The 18,950-nt window shown below is 39.2% G+C and overlaps 1 protein-coding gene across 1 annotated transcript in view; it reads right to left on the minus strand.

Moving 5' to 3' along the window:
- USP43 (ubiquitin specific peptidase 43) overlaps positions 1–18,950 on the minus strand; it is a 104,815-nt gene that overhangs the window by 2,898 nt on the left and 82,967 nt on the right. Inside the window, exons 9-14 of the mRNA XM_039355090.1 lie at positions 11,273–11,376; positions 8,343–8,420; positions 3,052–3,181; positions 2,423–2,750; positions 1,283–1,441; positions 562–720 (exon numbers count right to left, since the gene is read on the minus strand). Coding sequence (XP_039211024.1) covers positions 562–720; positions 1,283–1,441; positions 2,423–2,750; positions 3,052–3,181; positions 8,343–8,420; positions 11,273–11,376 — 958 coding nt within the window. The remainder of the gene's footprint in view (positions 1–561; positions 721–1,282; positions 1,442–2,422; positions 2,751–3,051; positions 3,182–8,342; positions 8,421–11,272; positions 11,377–18,950) is intronic.

Genomic DNA, 18,950 nt, shown 5'->3' on the forward strand with positions numbered 1-18,950 from the left:
ACATGCTATTTTCCTAGCCTATAATGTAGTGGCAAAGCAGACATATCCCATCTGCTTGCTGCTAATGCCAAAGCTAAAGTATAAAAAAAAAACCCCAAAAAGATGAGACGGACTGATGGAAAGATTTAAAATTTGCTGATTTGGGGATCAGTTATTTATTTTCATCCACAGTGACTCCAGAAGGCAGTGGAGACAGAGCTTCCCCATCACTCAAAAGCGTATTAGAGTGGACTAATGGGTAAACCTGAACATTATTATTTATTTTAAATCCATTATAGCTGACTACTCCCATAGACCCAAAGTTTTATATGTCTGAGAATTATTTATGGATGTAATGGGGCTAATGAACGGTGCACTAAAAGAAAACCTACAGTCTGGTTTCTGTAACTAGAACTGTGTATTGCTTTCTGGGGCAGGATGAGACCCACACTGCTAGACTTCAGGAAAAGAAGCAGGCCCAAGATTTGGAATCTTGAAAGAGAAGAAGATTGTCCAATGATAGAGGAGCTTGGTTCGCGTGTGGCTTTGTGGAAAGCAAGAATAATAAGGGAGACAGGATACCTTTCTCCTGGCTGGTGCTGGCACTGATGAGGGTAGGTGAGTTAGCTGATTTTGGCAGAGATGGACAGGTTGTTGAGTTCCAGGACACCAAGCTCTCTCGTTTGCTGCTTCGACTGAGCCTTGCCAGCCAATGTTCTGAAATGGAAGAGCTGGTAGATCCTGCAAGAAAAAAATATGAAAAAGTTGTGGAGAAAGACTCTTCTGCATTGTGTGCATTTAGAAAGTATCTACTTACAGTACATCTCCTGTAATTTCTGAAAGAGAATCATTTAATATCCTTCTATCCTCCACTCCATGAACAAACATATTGCTAAGGGGAGTGAGAACCTTTCTGCTTCAAGTACAAGACATCCTTCTGATTTTCCTTCAACAACATTTTATTATAAACCACTACAGTCATATATGTAAGATGGGCAGCTCCATCAATCAAATCAAATGATTCCAGAAGAAATAAAAAAGCTTCCCTTGTTCACCCAAATCTTCTTGGAGAAGAGTTGGAAGTTTATATATGTCAAACAAACCAAAAATAGTTGGAAACCATGCCTTTGGCTCAAATACAGGCCAGGTTTGTATCAGGATGGATTTCAGGATTCATGCTTTAGGAGACAAGTCAAGAATTATTTAGCATTTCCAGGTATGCCTCAGTATCATCAATAAATTTAATCAATGCATAGGAAAGGGGGGAGGGGGCTGTTGAGTAGGCTAAGTAACCCTTGCCAACCTCTAACAGAGCTTCCTCCAGACCAGCTTGGAACTACATTCCGTCTCTGATAGAAGAGGATGTAGGCACCACGTGTGCTGATGTCCTCTTCCATGATCGGTTCCACGGTACTGTCATCATAGCTATACCAGCGACCATCCAAGGTGTTGTAACAATAGGCTGGAGACAGAGGAAGGACCATATTAGCTGACACATTGGAAAATGAACTGAGCTTCCAGAATTCTCACCAACTTGGCAGTGTTGGGAAATTTACAACAACCTCACCAGTGTATTAAATGCTTACTCTTCTGCTTCTAGAGAGGGAAGAAAGCCACAAGGAAGCATTGATAGAAAGTAGCAACATTGTTCTGTAAAGGTCAGTGTGATTAAAACAAGATTTGGAGATTCTCACTCTTACTGATGGGTTACTTGTATTTACAGGTATGCCAAATGTTTGGTATTTGAGCTGTCTTGGATCTGAAACATTCCCTGTGAAGTTCAAAACAGTTTTCTGACATTTGAAACAAACTGTTCTGCATTTGAGACAGTCTGTTTTGATAACTATGGAAGTGTTTTGAGCTTGAGACAGAGCTGATTCAAGTTAAAAGCATTTCCAAAATGATAGAAACAACCTGTCTCAAATGGAGAACAGCTGCTTGAAACAGCTGTTTTGAATTCAAACTCAAAAAACTTTGAAGTGGAATGTTTTGCATATCACTACTTGTACTTCATGTTTTTAAATGTCCTATAAAGGCACATTTTCGCTAAGTGCACTATTCAGCAACATTTCTTGAAGTAAATGTGAAATTAAGACAGCTCAGAAATGAAAAACAGGGCTGCTGAGACCTTGAAGGTGCCAATTTTTTCCTTGTTCCTCTCCATCATTTTCACAGAAGCAGAATATAGCATCAATTTGCAAACTTCCACAATTTTCTTTACTCATTCATCTTACAGAATTATTCATTTCGTCATGCAGAATTCAGAAGTCCCATCCCTTTATGGCAGAGAATACACAGACCTGCCTGCATAAAACAACAATGCTTAGGTCAAGTTAGGCGGGGACACCTAAGGATATGTGGAGTGAACCCCAATTCATTACCTTTCAGCAGGAGTTGCCAGAGATATCTGAGTCACAACCCTATCTACTTACTGAAAACCCACCTGTATAATGTCCACCATGCAGGCTCCCATGATGATTGCAGACGGCATACAGATCATAAAGAAAATTACACTGGCCCTCTTCTGGCAGGGATTGCTTCCAGGGGCCCCACTTGCTGCCACGGCTGCGCTTGGCTACGTGGGGAGCCATATCAAGCCCTCGCAGGGGAAAGTGCACCAGAGTGGAGAGCTTGTGGCGCTGCTCCCCCACCTGCCGGAAGCGTTTCAAGTGAATGATCAGGATATCGGGGAGTGTCCACAAGCTGAGTTTGACCATGCCTTGTTGAAGGACCTGGCAGTGGGGACAGCGCCAGGCATCATCTGGAGCCAGCTGCAAAGAAGAACACAATACAACTACACAGGAGCCTGGGTCTGAACACTGGGGGATGGATGGATGGATGGATGGATGGATGGATGGATGGATGGATGGATCAACTAATAGAAACAGTTTATACCCACCTCTTCCAGAACCCCCATTAGGTATATTGGCATTGAACAGGGAAGGAGCCCAGCAGATGGACATTCCATTGCTGCTCAAAAACATGATTCCTTGTGGCAGAGATAGTCCTGCTCTAGTAATCTCCATAATGCCAAGTTTGTCTTAGCCCACCTTTGCCCCCATCCAAAGGTACCTGCTCCTCCTTAGTGTAGAGCTGAAAGCATTCATTCAGGGTGCAGCTATGCTGCTGTTGATGAAGTTGCTGCTTCAGTCTCACACTTTCTGCATCTTCAACAACTTCTTCCTGGATGTTGCCAAACAAGCTGTAAAAATGCAAAGGGACAGGTCAGAAATACTCCAGTCTTGGTGGTGACTGCACTTTGTGCAGGCCTTCAGTTTCATTTAAGGTAGACACATATCAAAGCAAAGTCCTGTGCTGCTTTTCCAAAATTCCAATTAAAGTTACTCTAACTCTTTAATATTCAAAGGGTTGAGAAAGCATTGCGTGAATTTCACAGAAACCTAATCCCAAAGGTTCAAGCAGGAAACTAGTTTCTTAGCACAGATGAGTCCTCTTCATGAAAGAGAATTTCAATTTGTGTTAAAGACAAGGCTCTTCTGAGATGTTAGAAGTTTCTGAAAATGTCGAATGTGATGAGGCTCCAAAACAGGGAATAAATTTTCATGTCCCATTCTTTGGAAGTCAGTTCAAGTTTTTGTTGTTTCTCAAGTATGCAACTCTCATGCAACCCATTGCGTGACTGTCATCTAAGGTTTGTAAACTAAGCAATTTGAAGAACTCCATAGGAATCACTAAGGATAATTCATGGAAATCTCTCATAGTGGTCTTGAGCAGCTTGCCTAAGCCTCAGCCATGAAGTTGCAGCCAATATTGAGAGGTAAGGCTGGCTCCTGCAACAGAGCAGCATTTCTGACTGTCTTTTTAAAAATGTACTGTTTTAGAAGTATTATAGTTGAGTTAAATTTCAAAGAAATGTTGCTCATATCTACTTTTTCATTAAAGTAAGATTTTAATCTTAATCCTAGCTCTTTTTCCCTTTGGCTACAATCACTTCTTGGAGGACAGTCCTACAATTCCACAACAAAGCCAAGTGTCTCCTCACTTAAAAATGCTGCCCATTCCTGCTCTAAATCAAGTGTCACTCAAAAGGGATATAGTCTTACAACTGTTCCTGGCTTATATTATTATTATTATTATTATTATTATTATTATTATTATTATTATTATTATTATTATTAATAATAATAATAATAATAATAATAAAGTTGGAAGGGACCTTGGAGGTCATCTAGTGCAACCCCCTGCTCAGGCAGGAAACCCTATACTATTTCGGACAAATGGCTGTCCAATCTCTTCTTAAAGACTTCCAGTGTTGGAGCATTCACTGCTTCCGGAGGCAGGTTGTTCCACTGGTTAATTGTTCTAACTGTCAGGAAGTTTCTCCTTAGTTCTAGGTTGCTTCTCTCCTTGCTTAGTTTCCATCCGTTGCTTCTTGTCCTGCCTTCAGGCACTTTGGAAAATAGCTTGACTCCCTCTTCTTTGTGGCACCCCTGAGATATTGGAACACTGCTATCATGTCCCCCCTCGTCCTTCTCTTCGTTAAACTAGACATACCCATTCCAGCAACCATTTGTTGTATGTTTTAGCCTCCAATCCCCTATCATCTTTGTTGCTCTTCTCTGTACTCTTTCTAGAGTCTCAACATCTTTTTTACATCACGGTGACCAAAACTGGATGCAGTATTCCAAGTGTGGCCTTACCAAGGCATTGTAAGAGTGGTATTAATACTTCACGTGATCTTGATTCTATCCCTTGTTAATGCAGCCTAGCACTGTGTTGGCCTTTTTGGCAGCTGCAGCACACTGCTGGCTCATATTTAAGTGATTGTCCACTAGGACTCCAAGGCTCCTCTCACAGCCAAGGTCCCCAGCCGAGGTCCCAGGATATTAAGAGAAGGCATGAGTGCTTCCATTTTGTTCAAATTTATCTTAGGATTTCTATCCTAAGTTTTAATTTAGAGGGATCCTGAATGATCATGTTCTTTCCTTCCTCCAGCAAGTCCTTTGTAGGCCACTCTAAAGATAGCAGATGCCTCTTGGTGAGCTGTTGAGGAATTTTCTACAGTGGCATTTTTTTTTCAGTCACCTTATGTCCTGCTTACAGCCTTCTTCCATACTTCTGTACATGCAGGAGGAAATTATTCTCACAAACAAACAAGAAGAAAGGGGAAACCCTAATCTAGTCTAAACTACACCACAAAACCAACCTAGAACTAAGGAGAAATTTCCTGACAGTTACAACAATTAATTAATGGAATGAGTTGCGTCCAAAACTTGTGGGTGCTCCAACACTGGAGGTTTTTAAGAAGAGATTGGACAGCCATTTGTATGAAATGGTATAGGGTTTTCTGCTTGAGCAGGGGATTGGACTTCCAAGGTCCCTTCCAACTGTGTTATTCTGTTATTCTGCCATTTTGTGTGAGCATAACTTTTATGGGTAGTTTTGATAGGGATACCTATAAAAAAATAACCACTGGAAGTAATGAAGCCACCAGGAGATGATTAGAAGCTTAGGTCTTGCTGGTTTTGTGCAGTAGTGCAGCAGCCAAAGGATTGCGGGGCTCCGCAAACTACAGCCAATTTTGTTCTGTTTGAGGACCCTAAATGGGCCCAAACTTGCTCCGGAGAGGTGATAAAGAAGGAGGAGTGCCCCACTGACCCTGGAGAGATGGCAGTTGATCCGGTCATCTGGGGAAAACCCTCCAGAAACCAGCAAAAGAAAGGCTAGCTTCATTCTAGAGTCTAGCCCAAGCTACAAGCAGCCGAAGCCAAAAAGCACTAATTTAAGCTTGATTGTAAACAATGTGTTTGGAACTGGGTAAGAATATTGACTCTCTCTCTCTGCTACTTGATAATTGACTTCCTAGAAAAAAACCAAGAAGAAAAAAATCCTTCGAAAGTGAGAAGGAGGGGGACTTTTGCTCCACCCTCTCACAGACGGAAGCAGCAAATTAAACTTTTATGGGGAACAGAGATATATTGAAATGAAATGAATATAAGACTTAAATCTGGATAAGTTTGAAATTGGTGGAATTAGTTAAGATTTTCTTTTTAAAAGATTATTGATGAAAACAGAAGAAAGTAATTGCTTGTTTTGAAAACTGAAAAATGAACTGGTGCTGACATCTAGTTGTGGATGAAAATATACAATTGTAGTTGCTCTGATACAGGAATTGGCAGAAAGTCCAGAAAAAGATAATCTGTTTTTGTGACCTTCAATGTTTTAACTAAACAGAGAACAGCTACAACAAAGAAAAGAAAACATTTTGGGCTATCTACAAAGCAAGAACCATAAACTTTAGAAAAAAACTGATCTTCCTGGATTATAAATACTTATTGAACTGTGACTCTTTTTGCAGAGAAAGGAAAACTTTGACTTTTGGCTATCATGGAACATCAGAGATCTGCAAAAAGAACATATCAAGAAAAAATAAATACTTTCAAGGAGGAAATGTATGCTGTTGCAACTAATACAAATGACAATGACTTCAAACCACGAGGAAATTAAAGACAACTTTGAAAATATAAATGAACATATCTTCAATTTAATCTCACCACAAAAAACTCTCAGAAAATAAAAAAGAGAGCAATCAAATAAAGCAAACAACTGAACATAAGCTGAGGAAAGAGATTTAAAGATGGAGTTATGACTTAACCCAGGCAGAGAAAAACTTGCAGGAAATATCGGACATGGAAAAGATAAGCTACACTTCAAGATTGCAAAATAAGCCTAAGGACAAGAAAAAAGTTTTGACAAAATGGATTAAAGAGCTTTCAGGAGAACTATGAGAACTTGAGAGACAAAAATGATAAGAGAAAGTAAGAGAGAAAGAAAGAAAAAGATTTTCAATGAATATGAAGAGACAAAATATTTCTTGACTTGTCTCTTGTACCTACAACATCTACAAGACTATGGGAAGACCTTCTGGTCCAGTGGAGCATATTGATTAGGGAAGATGTTTGGCAAAAAAAAAAAAGGCTAAAGTTAGAATTAAGAAATTAGATGATGGGATTTATCAAATGGAATATCTAAAGATTAAACACCTGTTTGAATATCGTTAAAGAAATAGAAAAATTCTGGATATAAATGAAATTTAGTTTAAGAGGAATGGGCCCCTCAAGTAACATAGTATTTTTTTTATGATATGAGAAATATAAAAATGTTGGGATGGTTTATATGAGGGAAATGTTTTAGATGCTTAAGTATAATTGATTTTGAGAAAATTTCAATTGATAAGAATGTTTTGAATAGATTTAAAAGATTAGATGATTGGATTTATTAGATGGAATATTTAAAGATTAAACATTTATTTGCATATGGCTAAAAGGAATAGAAAAATTCTGGATATAGATGTATTTTAGCTTAAGAGAGACATGTTTTGGAAGTAGTATACTATTACCTTCTTTTTTCCTTCTCTTTTTTTGCTTTTATTTTAAGATATGAGAAATGTAAAACTGTTGGGATAGCTTGTATGAGGACAAAGATTTAAATACTTAAGTGTAATTAACTGAGAAAATCTTAACTGGTAAGAATGTTTTGAACACTGTGGGGAAAACAAATTTAAATAAAGCTTTGGAAACAGGATTTATGACAAGGTAATTAAGATGATCAATTAGAAAAGAAGCTTTATATTGATGTGGTTGTTACTTGTAGAAATACTAAAAAATGTTTATATTCAATTGTTATCTATCCAAATACTAAGAAATGTACTAATTTAAGGTTGATAAAAGAGAATATTATTGGAAAAAGAGAAAATCAAGGAAAGCTACTACAGGTATGTGGATTATAGAATTATAGAAATTAATTGTTATTTATTGTTTTGAAATATAAACCCAGACAACACACTGTTTACCAAATATTAAGATGATTATATTAAAAAATTAATAAAATATATTTTTAAAAAAAGAAGCTGAGGCCTTTAACAAGTGCGCTGATGGACCACATGCACTCAACCTATTAAGCTACTAATGTGAAATAAAAATGTTAACTATACTGTGGTTTTTTCTAGTTCTGTTTCATATTATCTTGAAATTAAATTAAAAAATGGAGGCAACATTAAAAAAAAAAAAGTCCAGCAAGACATTATGTATGTATTAGCATGTTACAAATATCCTGGGGGAGAAGGGAAACTGGAGTAAAATAGGCTTAGTTAAATACTGGGTATACATTTTACATAGCAATTTCCCCCAACCTGGCATCTTCCGGGTAAATGGAATAAAATTTCCCATCTTTCCTCCCCCCCCCCCATATCTCTCTTTCCATGCATGTATCTGAAATCAGAAAGAATCATGAGCAATTTAAGCTGCAATGTAAATCTTTCTGGAAGCCACATCTCTGCCTTTTGCGGATAGTCAGTGAAATCCATCAACTCATTTACAAATGGATTTGCAACACAAACTCACCATTCTTTGGTGGTCAGATCCCATTCGACTACCAGCTTCACGTGAACGGGACCGCCAGGACCTCCAAATTGCAGTGCTCTGTAAGAAAAGAAAGCTGCTAGATACATTTGGAAGGGAGGGAGGGAGGGTTGTAATACCACCAGTTCTTGAAGAGCAGCCTCAAGTGATGCGATTCAAATAAATGATTCATTAAGAGAAATGGAGAATTTCATGAGCCATAGAAGAATTATTGGTCAGGAAGTACAATCACAGTGGAAGCTGATGGGAAGCCTCAGGTACATGGGATCTCAGAGATACCCATAATAAACACATTCCAGGTCTATATATGACTTTTATAGCTCCCATTAGACTTACAAGTCAGGAAACTGTAAAGGGTTTTTTCCCCTTTACTTGTTTAAATTTAAAGATTTTTTTTAACATAAAAAGGTATACAGTCCTCACTTAGTGACTGTTCAAAGTTACAACTGACCTTCTCCAAATTACATATGAACCAATTTTGGAATCTGGTGGTGGTACATAACTCTCTCCAGTCACATGACCACATTTGGGTACTTGGCAACCGGTTCACCTTTACAGCTGGTTGCAGTCTTCTTTGGTCATGTGACTGCAGCTTAAGATATTTTTTGCAGGTCTCCAGCCTTTTTGGCCAGCTTCTGGCAAAAAAAACCACCCATAGGAATGAATAGACTTGCTTAATGACAGCTATTCACTAGATGACCATATGTTCACTTAGCCACCACAAAAGGAGTTTTAAAATCGAGTCGGTCATGTGGTGCCTTGACTTATGACAGAAATTGTGGGCTCCATTATTGTTGTAAGTCAAGGACTACCTATAACAACTCTAAGGCAGAGTCTGCTATTCTTAAACTCCACAAAGTCTCTGACTAATATACCAAAGGCATTGGCTCCAATATTAGCACAAGAAGCGACACCACAGATGAGAGTCAGTTTTGCCTGGTTGTCAGCAGGGGGCAGACTCTTCCCACAGAAGAGCTAATTCATAATCCACATTTTTAATTGTCATAATAAAAATCCCCCACAAGTAGTTAGATTGCACACATACTCATTAGAGAAATCGGGAAGCAAGGAGTCAAATGATGTCCCACATGCTGGTTTATTTTTCAGGTCCTGAATGTAAAATGCAATAGCCTTAAATGCTTCCTCCCGCCCTAAAATAAAGTAGCAAAAGAGCCAGCTGGACATAGTGGCTAAGTGCCGGGCTAGAACCCAGAAGACTGAGTTCTAATTCTGCCTCAGGCACAAAGCCAATTGAGTGATCCTGGGCCACTCACTCTTTCTCAGCTCCTGGAAGGAGGCAATGGTAACCACTTCCATAATCTTGCCAAGTAACTGCAGGGACTTGTCCAGGCAGTCATCAGGAGTCAGCACTGATGTGAAGGCTCACACGCACACTACACTTGCACAAAGTATATCTAACTGAAGTCCATACATTCATTTCCCTCATTCATTCCCAGAAGACTCTTGGCACTATTTCCACCTTTTTGTAAAAGAAAAGATTATGTTGTCATAAGCAAATGAATTGTATTTGATAGTATGAACAACCAATAACGCCAAGACAATCATGCCTGACATTGTGGTGTGGTTGTGGTTTGCAGGTGTGTGTGTCTCTGTGTGTGTGTGTGTGTGTTGGAATTACTGGCTGAGAGGTAAATCCCATTTTATCTGTCCCTTGCACTTTCTGCTCCAATAGGCAAAAGAAACAATTCTCAAACAGTCTGCTTTTAAAACTGTTTACTCTTCAAAGCCGGGTTGTTGTCTTGTTAGTGTAAAGTGACAAACACATTAAAACTGTACAGATGCTATCTGGCTACTGCTATCAGTAGGAAGAGGAAGGTAACTGTACTGGGCAATAGCTGCTGAGACATGGACAGGCAGTGCAATATCGGCAGATGGCTTTGCCTGTATCCATTAAGGCAGTTACTGCCTTTGGATGCAGTTAGCAGTGATGCTAACTCATCACTAATGTTGAAAATCAAACATCTCAGCAGAGTGAGAAGAGCTGGAATAGATTTGGGGGGTTGTAGTACTCAGGTAGAAATGAAAATCTGGATACTGCCTTACAACTACAGAATCCTTTGTTCCTTTGGACATGATCCTTTGGACATTTTAACAATGTTCCAATATTTTAGAGGCTGCCAAGAATAAGAAGGGGTCAACCTATTTTCCAAAGCTCCAGAAGGCAGGACAAGAAACAGTGGGTGGAAATTAATCAAGGAGAGAAACAAATTACAACAATAGGAGAAATTTCCTAACGGTGAGAACAATTATCCACTGGAACGGCTTGCCTCCAGAAGTTGTGGGTGTTTCATCACTGGAGGTTTTTAAGAGATTGGTCAGCACTTGTCTGGAATGGTATAGGGTTTCCTGCTTGAACAGAGGGTTGGACTAGAAGACCTCCGAGGTCCCTTCCAACTCTTTTATTCCCCTAATCTTGCCAATACTCAGTTGTAATATTTTTTCGTATATTACTATTTTTAGTTATTTACTTATTTGGTTTCTACAGCCACCCATCTCAGCAAGTTACTCTGGGTGATATATATCATGTATTCTAGTTGAACTGGTAAAAGGTAGGATTTTAACACCCCATTTTGCATATTATGCCTATGCTGTATTTGAATGGAGAATTTGGGTTGTACCAACTGTGATCTACTCAAGAAGACAACATAGTTTGAAAGTGAACACAATGCAGTAATTATTTATAAACAAAATGTCTTTCCCCATAATGCAGAGGATTCTTTTTGATGCTTAGGCAGGAAGAGAAGAAAGAGGAATTGGACGATTTAAAAAAGACATGGCTCAGAAAAAAAAGATGCTTTCTGTCAGGAAATAATTTAGCTAGGATTCTCATTCCTAATCTTTGATTACAAACTCCTTTTAGTCATTAATTTCTAATGCTTTGCCTTTCTTACCTGTCCACAGTGGGATGATACAGCGGCCATCTGTCCTGAGGAGAGAGATAGCTGCACAGAGAAGACCCTCCAACTACTCGCACCTGGAACAGACTCCCACTAGCCTGAAAGGAAAAATGAAGCAGGAAAAGATAATGAGCCATGAAAATCCCAGGTCCTTTTCTCCCTATGGAAAGCATTTCTCAAATTAGTTTAGGTCATGAATAAAAAGAACGAGAACTGCAGCATTTAAAGAAAGCTCCGGGGTTAACCTCACACTAAGCATCTTTTAATGGGCAAATCAAGATTACTCCAGGAGATACTTAAAGACTATTATACTATGATGTAGTAAACACAGGCTGTTTCTCTATAAAGCTATTTTTTTTTTGACTAATGCAAGGTTCATTTTTCTAAATTAGACACGTCTAAGTTTATAGCTCGTTCCCAACAAGGTAAATAGGCACCAAAATTTCCTTACAGATTATATGATTCCAAAACACATTGAAAGAACTTTTTAAAGTAGTGAACTGCGGTTTGAGCATACAAAGCGAGTGTAATGCTCTTTGAAACCATGAGTCAAACTATTAACGCAGTGACTCCAAATCTAACTTTTTTGACTTGCAGCAACCCTCTTAGGCTTTAAGCAAAAGGGGTCTTCTCAGTTCAATTACCCAAGCTTTTTTTTTTCCTCAATAAGTTCTGTTGTAAAATACTGCTGAAGGGACACCCTCGAGTCAGGCCTGCATCTAAGGAACTTTAAGAGCCACACAATGCTTTTCCCTACTTAGAAACAATTCCCACTTAGCATCAAAAGTAGACAGAGCATTCAATTGATTCAGAGTAAAGCAAATACAAGACAGACTCTGGCTTGCCTCCTAGTCCGATGATGTCTATCAGCACATATTTTTATTTCCTTCTAGAATCAATTCTTTTTGATGCAGGAGGATATTGTTGGGAAATGGCCAAATACATTCCTGCCATTGGATTGACTCTTTGAACCAACCCTCACTTAAAGCCACTTTTTTGCCCCATATATAACAAATAGTTAAGAGCCCTGTGGCACAGTGGTGCGGTATTGCAGGCAAACTCTGCCCACAGAGTTTGGAGTTCAATCCGGATAGGACTCAGGATTGACTCAGCCTTCCATCCTTCCGAGGGCTGTAAAATGAGGACCCAGATTGTTAGGGGCAATATGCTGACATTGTAAAAATCTCAGAGAGTGTTGTAAAAGCACTATAGGGAAGTATGTACAGTAAGCCTAAATGCTAATCAGTTAGAATAATAGTTTTTGATCAGTTGTGTCTGATTCTCAGAGACTACCTGGACAAGCCCCTGTAGTTTTCTTGGCAAGGTTTTTCGGAAGTGGTTTACCATTGCCTCCTTCCTAGGGCTGAGAGAAAGTGACTGGCCCAAGGTCAGCCATTTGGCTTCATGCCCAAGGTAGGGCTAGAACTCAGTTTCTAGCTTGATGCCTAAACCACTACACCAAACTGGCTCTCAAACTCTCAGAGATACTAAGCTATAACATAAAAGCAAGCTCAACACTAGTCTCTGTGGATAAGACTCTCCTGAACACAAAATGTAATCAGTGGTCCATAAACATGAATTTTCATGAACTTTAACATGAAGTTTAAATCATTTGTCCTTTCATACAAGTAAGATTTATTTATGTATTTACAGAATTTATCTGGCCACCTAGTTAATTTAATGATTTAATGGGTCAGAACACAATCAACAAACAGAGACAGAAAAAAAAGCCAGCCTCAAAGATACCTTAAAAGTAGTGAAAGATTGAAACTTTGCCACATCTTAGTGCATGTTTATTATATCCTCTATTTCTACACAAATACAGAAGTTTGTGTAGAAGTAAAATTAATTGCTTTAAAACGAAGAGGGTGAGGCTGATAATAAAGTAAATTATGTGTTGATGATAGCACATGGATCCACCTGGCTCTGGTTCCTTCAAAAAAATTGTTTTACAATTCACCCCCTTTTCCTTAGTGCAGTTGCAATTTACCCATCATCATACAAATGGACTAATTTACTCTGGCCTCTCTTCCCATAATGCTTTTTTTGCCACATCCAATTAGCCAATACATTTTGCACATCAATATGTTTTGTGTCCAGTTCCCTCATCTTCTTGATAGAGACAGTAATGTAGTCTGATGAGAAGACAAATGTAAATCCATTATCCTAACAGCATTCAGATTATAGTCCACTCTTCCCATATAGATTTCAGGAAGACTGTTAAATTCCAACACACATGCTTCACAAATTTAGGACATGAGTAGAGGTTAGCTAGCAATCTGCTTTTTCTAGCTCTTATCCATTTCCCAATAATTCTATCTGAGATAGCTGGTTGTCACTTCAGGGACTAATTAAATTCACATTCTAGTTGGAGCTAAAGATGAAATGGTATTACCCTGTAACATATATTTTAATTAACACATTTCTATGCACAGGATGTTATTTCAAAGAACAGAATGATAGTGGAATGGATTTCTTCTGCCACTGGAGCCAAGTAATTTCAATGAGATGGGCAAAAACTAAGGAAACAGCTAAGAGATCAATGTTTCATCCCTCAAACTCACCTAGCTTTCCCCATAACATGGCTAAGTGGACCCTGGAGAAAATCCTCTGATAAAAACAGCTGAAATCTTGAAAGGGACCACTGGAGCCCAAAACAGCCTCACAGGGCTCCTCTGAACTTAGTAATGATCCTGTTTTGTACTTTATTTTGCTGTCCTGAAGCTTTTTCACTAGGTAGCCTTATAAGAGAAGAGAATCTGTTCAGGAGATTGGAAATAATGTCACCAAAGATGAAGATAGGAGTCTCTTTTAGACTCTTCTTGAATTAATAAACAGAAATTCTTAGCATCAGCATCATGGGCTGTTAGAAGCAGGAAACTACTATGAATTGCATACATACATTTGCCAAAGGCTCTCTGATGAACAGCAAATCTTTAGTATAGGGTACCCAAGCATGTGGACATTTACTAGAAAGACAGGTGTTCCATCTCCCCAGTGAGAACAGAGCAGGTACATACTAAGAGCTACAGGTTTTCCAGGTCATTTCCCTTACATGACTTTGCAGTTAAGTCAGGAGGCTGAGCAATTCTCAATAAGAGCTGGAGATCCTCTATTGGGGTATTAGTTAAGAACAGTATCTTCTTGAAACAGAGTATGTATATGTGTGTGTTTGTGTAGTGTATGCACATTAATGAAAATTCCTCAAACTAAAGGAATAATATTGAAGTCCTTGTCCAGAATACCTTCCCCATCTCCAGCTAGGTTGGGTTGGGAATTCTAGGAATCTAGTACCCGGGCAATGAGCAAAGGCTCTCCTCAGGGCTGTGTGCTCTCTCTGTTGCTTTTTTCTCTCCATACTAATGACTGTAACCTCAAAGGAATCCTGTGTTAAAGTACTGAAATTTGCAGATGATACAACAGTGGCCTCATTCAAGACAGTGATAAGCCTGCATATATTGGTAAATAGAAGGTTGAACAACTCGCCCTATAGTGCAGCCATAACAAAACTGTAGAGATGAGAGTGGATTTTTGAAGGAGCCCTTCTATTTTACCACCTCTTACCACATTAGATAGTACAGCTATCAACAGTAGAGTCCTTCATATGTTTGGATTCTACAAACTCCTAGGACTTGAAATGGACACTTAACATTAGAAACATCACTAGAAAGGCACAACAAAGAATGTTCTGCATCAACTCAGAAAGTTCAGACTGCCCCAGGAGCTGTTGATACAGAGGAACTATTGAGTCTGTCATGTGTACAACTATAACTCTCTGGTTTGGTACAGCAACCAAACAGGACAAGCACAGATCTAAAGTATAGTTAAGACTGCAAAAAGAATAATTGCAACCAACCTGCCTTCCATAGAAGACCTGTATAACACATGGAATAAAGGAAGGCTGGGAAGATGTCTGCAGACCCTCCACCTCCTGGACATAAGCTGGTCCAACTTCTTCCCTCAGGATGGCACTACAGGGCACAGTAGGCCAAAAGAACTAGATACAGGGACAGTTTTTTCCCCTCAGGCCATCACTCTGCTGAACATCTAATTCTATTCTATTCTATTCTATTCTATTCTATTCTATTCTATTCTATTCTATTCTATTCTATTCTATTCTAATTCAATTCTGGAATTTCAGACAAGGGAGTGCTAATATAGACTTGCAATAGTCAATCTTGGCTATATTAAATCCAATTAACTCTTGTATCAAGGGTTTAATTTTTGAAAAAATGCAGATAATGAAAATTTTCTGTTAAGAAAAGATTAGTTTCCAGAATCTCTTTTATGTTATACAAACTGGAGTCTGACTGGTTAAGTTGCACATATTTTCTCTTCTTGATCCTAAAGAGATGCAAGCTGTCAGGCAAGGCATGTAAATTTTACCCCTGCCCACTAGAAATCCAGCATGTCACCCCATATTTAATTCTGCTTAAAAGGTTTAATGAAACATTGTTGGCACATTGCTCTCCTCATTATAAGGATAAAAATCTTAGGCTGATATTCTCAGGAGGTTCTTTTGCCCCATTTTTATTTCATGATTATAGACTGTCCCTACTTTCAGGCATTCCTCAAGACCCCCTTATGGGATTTCTTTCCACATCCCAGATGGAGTATCAGAGAAGTCTAGGCAAACTCACTTGCTACTTGCTTTCTCCGAGCTTCTCTACATTTATGCCATGGCCTCACTTTAGCCAGGCATTCCCATTTGCCTCCAAATTACCAGCTGATGTTGCTAGCTAGGTTTCTAAATATCCCTGGATAGCAATGAAAGCAGCAGAGGGCCAGAGAGTTAATTAAACCCTTCCATATTTTAATTAAACCAATTTAATGAAATGCATTCTTTAGAATCACACATGCAGGAAAAAAAAATCTGTGCTAAATTACAAAGGGGCTTGTTAAACATCTTATATAGATACTGGAAATACAAGCATAAGGGATGAGGGAGTGATAGAGCTGCTAAAAATCAGGGAATACCCAATACTGTTCCTACCTCGGTGATTGAATCAGTTCTACAATGCAGAATTCGAAGAACACAGAAATTTAACAAATGCTGTGGAGGAACAGACTAGGGATCTGTCTTCTAACCCAACTTCCTGCTTATAACAGTGACCAGAGAGCTGCTTCTCGCAAGACCCAAAGAGGAACTTGACTGGAGTAGTCCACTTTCATTATCTTCTACAGCAGTGGTTCTCAACTTGTGGGTCGGGACCCCATTTGGGGTTGAACGACCATTTCACGGGGGTCGCCAAACAACACAGTCCGCCATTTTTTTTCCTCTTTTCCTTAGCTGTGCTACTCCCTTTTATTCTATTGGCTTTTGAAAGCCAATAGAATAGACTCTTGCTGAGCCCGCCAAAAGTCCCATTCTGCAAACGGTGCTGCACCAGTTGAGTAGTCCTCGACTTACGACCGGTTGAGTAGTCCTCGACTTACGACCGGGTTGGGGGGGGTCGCAGCATTAAAAAGGTTGAGAACCACTGTTCTACAGCAACCAGATTTAATTGCATGCAGATTCTAAACCTTAAGTTTTTATAAAGTTATTACAACTATAGCCCTTGATATTTTTCAATGATTTATCTAGATCCCTTTAAATCTTCCATTTATGGAGTAACCATCACTATATATTATAAAAGCACATCCAGCTAATTAAATTTGTACAAGGAACAAATAATTATTTTCTCTGTTCGCAATCTACTGCCAGACATTTGTTGGTCAACTCATAAAGAAATTAACATAGACCTTGTTATAGTGATTACCTGATTAAGGTATATTGAGAACACAACCATCTGCCTGTAATGTCAGACAACCAATTAACATAATCTGGCCTCAAAAGGTGTTTTTAAGATTCCAAAATGCTATCAGAGAGAGTTTTCCTGCTTTCCCCCACAACAACCTTTTATAGTACATTGCACTGTGAAAGTACGATGCCCAAGTAAGATGTCCAAGCTTTTTTGTAAGTTCTTTGGCTATGTTGGGTTTCCTGGTAAATGATACAATTGGACAAAGAGGTATGTTGGACTTGTGTATTTTGGGGTGACAGCAGAAGCCTGGAAGGATGTATCCACCACAGTTCTGCTTTTGTGATTTGACCTTTCTTATTTAGGGGGTTAAGGATTCTCTTGATCAGAACAATTAAACCATTTTCACCTCATTTGTTAGCAATGGTTCATCCCAAAGGGATGTCCCTGCTCCCTCCTTCCTTCCCCACTCTCCATGTCCAGTTTGAAAGGTCTATCTTCTCTTCAGGAACTTTACTTGTTGGAGTCCATTCCTAAACAGCAGAGCTTCTCCTTCTGTGTCACAAATCTGCACTCCTTCTATCTATAGTGGCATCTCCCATGTACTTTAGATTCCCTTTTGCTTTGTCTGCCTAATACCCGTTAGTACCTTGTAAATCTCAGCATTCCATTTTCTGTCTGGTAACCTACAACTGGCTTCCAAGTGCACATGATAGTATTTCTGTGTCATGCTGCTAACATCTATTTCCATGACTGTTTCCTTCTCAACATTATTGACCAGACTACTTAGATGACACATGGCAAGAATCAGAGGCAAGGTATACAGTACTATGAAGAAATTACAGAAGATAAGAAAAACTATAAGCAGCTGCTTAGCCAAAGCCAGAGTGATCAATATTGTAGGCGAGGGACACCTGAATAGAACAGTTGCTCAAGCAGTGTCTTTGCCTAGGGCAGGGGTAGGCAACCTTGGCTCTTTTATGACTCATGGACTTCAACTCCCAGAATTCCTGAGTCAGCATGGCTCAGCTTGGAAACTCTCCTTTCCCCTCAGCATGGCTGGCTCAGGAATTCTGGGAGTTGAAGTCCATGAGTCATAAAAGAGCCAAGGTTGCCTACCTCTGGCCTAGGGGTTGAGGAATAAGTATTGTAATTACAGCTTTACAGGCCTAATGAATGGCAGCAGCCTTCCAGGTGTGCCAACCACAATATGTAAAATGCCCTAGTAATCTCATGGCCCCAATGAAAGCTATCACATTTGGAGTGTGGGTTCTCGTGACAAAAAAAATTAGATCAGTTAAAGAAAAAGGGGCTGCATTTGCACCAGGTGGGTTATGTTTTCAGGCTTGGAATAAGAGCAAAGCCCTTGTTATTTAAGGATGTCAGTTACTAAAGTCTAACTCCAGAAAGTCCCAATTCAACACACCCAAGCCCAAAGCATTGTCCCTATTTTCGTTTGATTGACGGTAACCAGTATGAATTCACTTTCTTTTTAGCTCTCTTCCTAGAGTTAATAAAGACAAACAGATTGATTAAACAAAAGAACAGGCAGCATCAATGGAATAAGAAAACCAGACAGCCAGTGTGATGCAGTAGTTAAGAGTGAAGGGAGCCAAATTCTAGTGCACTTTCAGCCAAAAAAGCTCATCTGGTTTCAGCCTCACAAGGTAGACCAGACCAGAAAATCAACTCCACAGGAAAATTAGAACTATATTGACTTAAGCTATAATAACAAATTTTGCAAGAGTGATTTTCCTCCCCTCCCTTCCTGGACTCACCCAGTGAGTCCAGTAAGAGTCATTCTGAGTCTCTTCTTACTACTGTCTCTGTTCACAGGACTTAAGGAGTGCTTCTGTTCTTTTTTGTTTACACACATTTTCTCAATATTTGCATCAAATTGGCTAGTAATTATGGACCATTTCTTTTCTCTT

Source organism: Crotalus tigris, unplaced genomic scaffold (genome assembly GCF_016545835.1).
Source record: "Crotalus tigris isolate CLP2741 ecotype Arizona unplaced genomic scaffold, ASM1654583v1 scf7180000018599.1079084, whole genome shotgun sequence".
Taxonomy (NCBI): domain Eukaryota; kingdom Metazoa; phylum Chordata; class Lepidosauria; order Squamata; family Viperidae; genus Crotalus; species Crotalus tigris.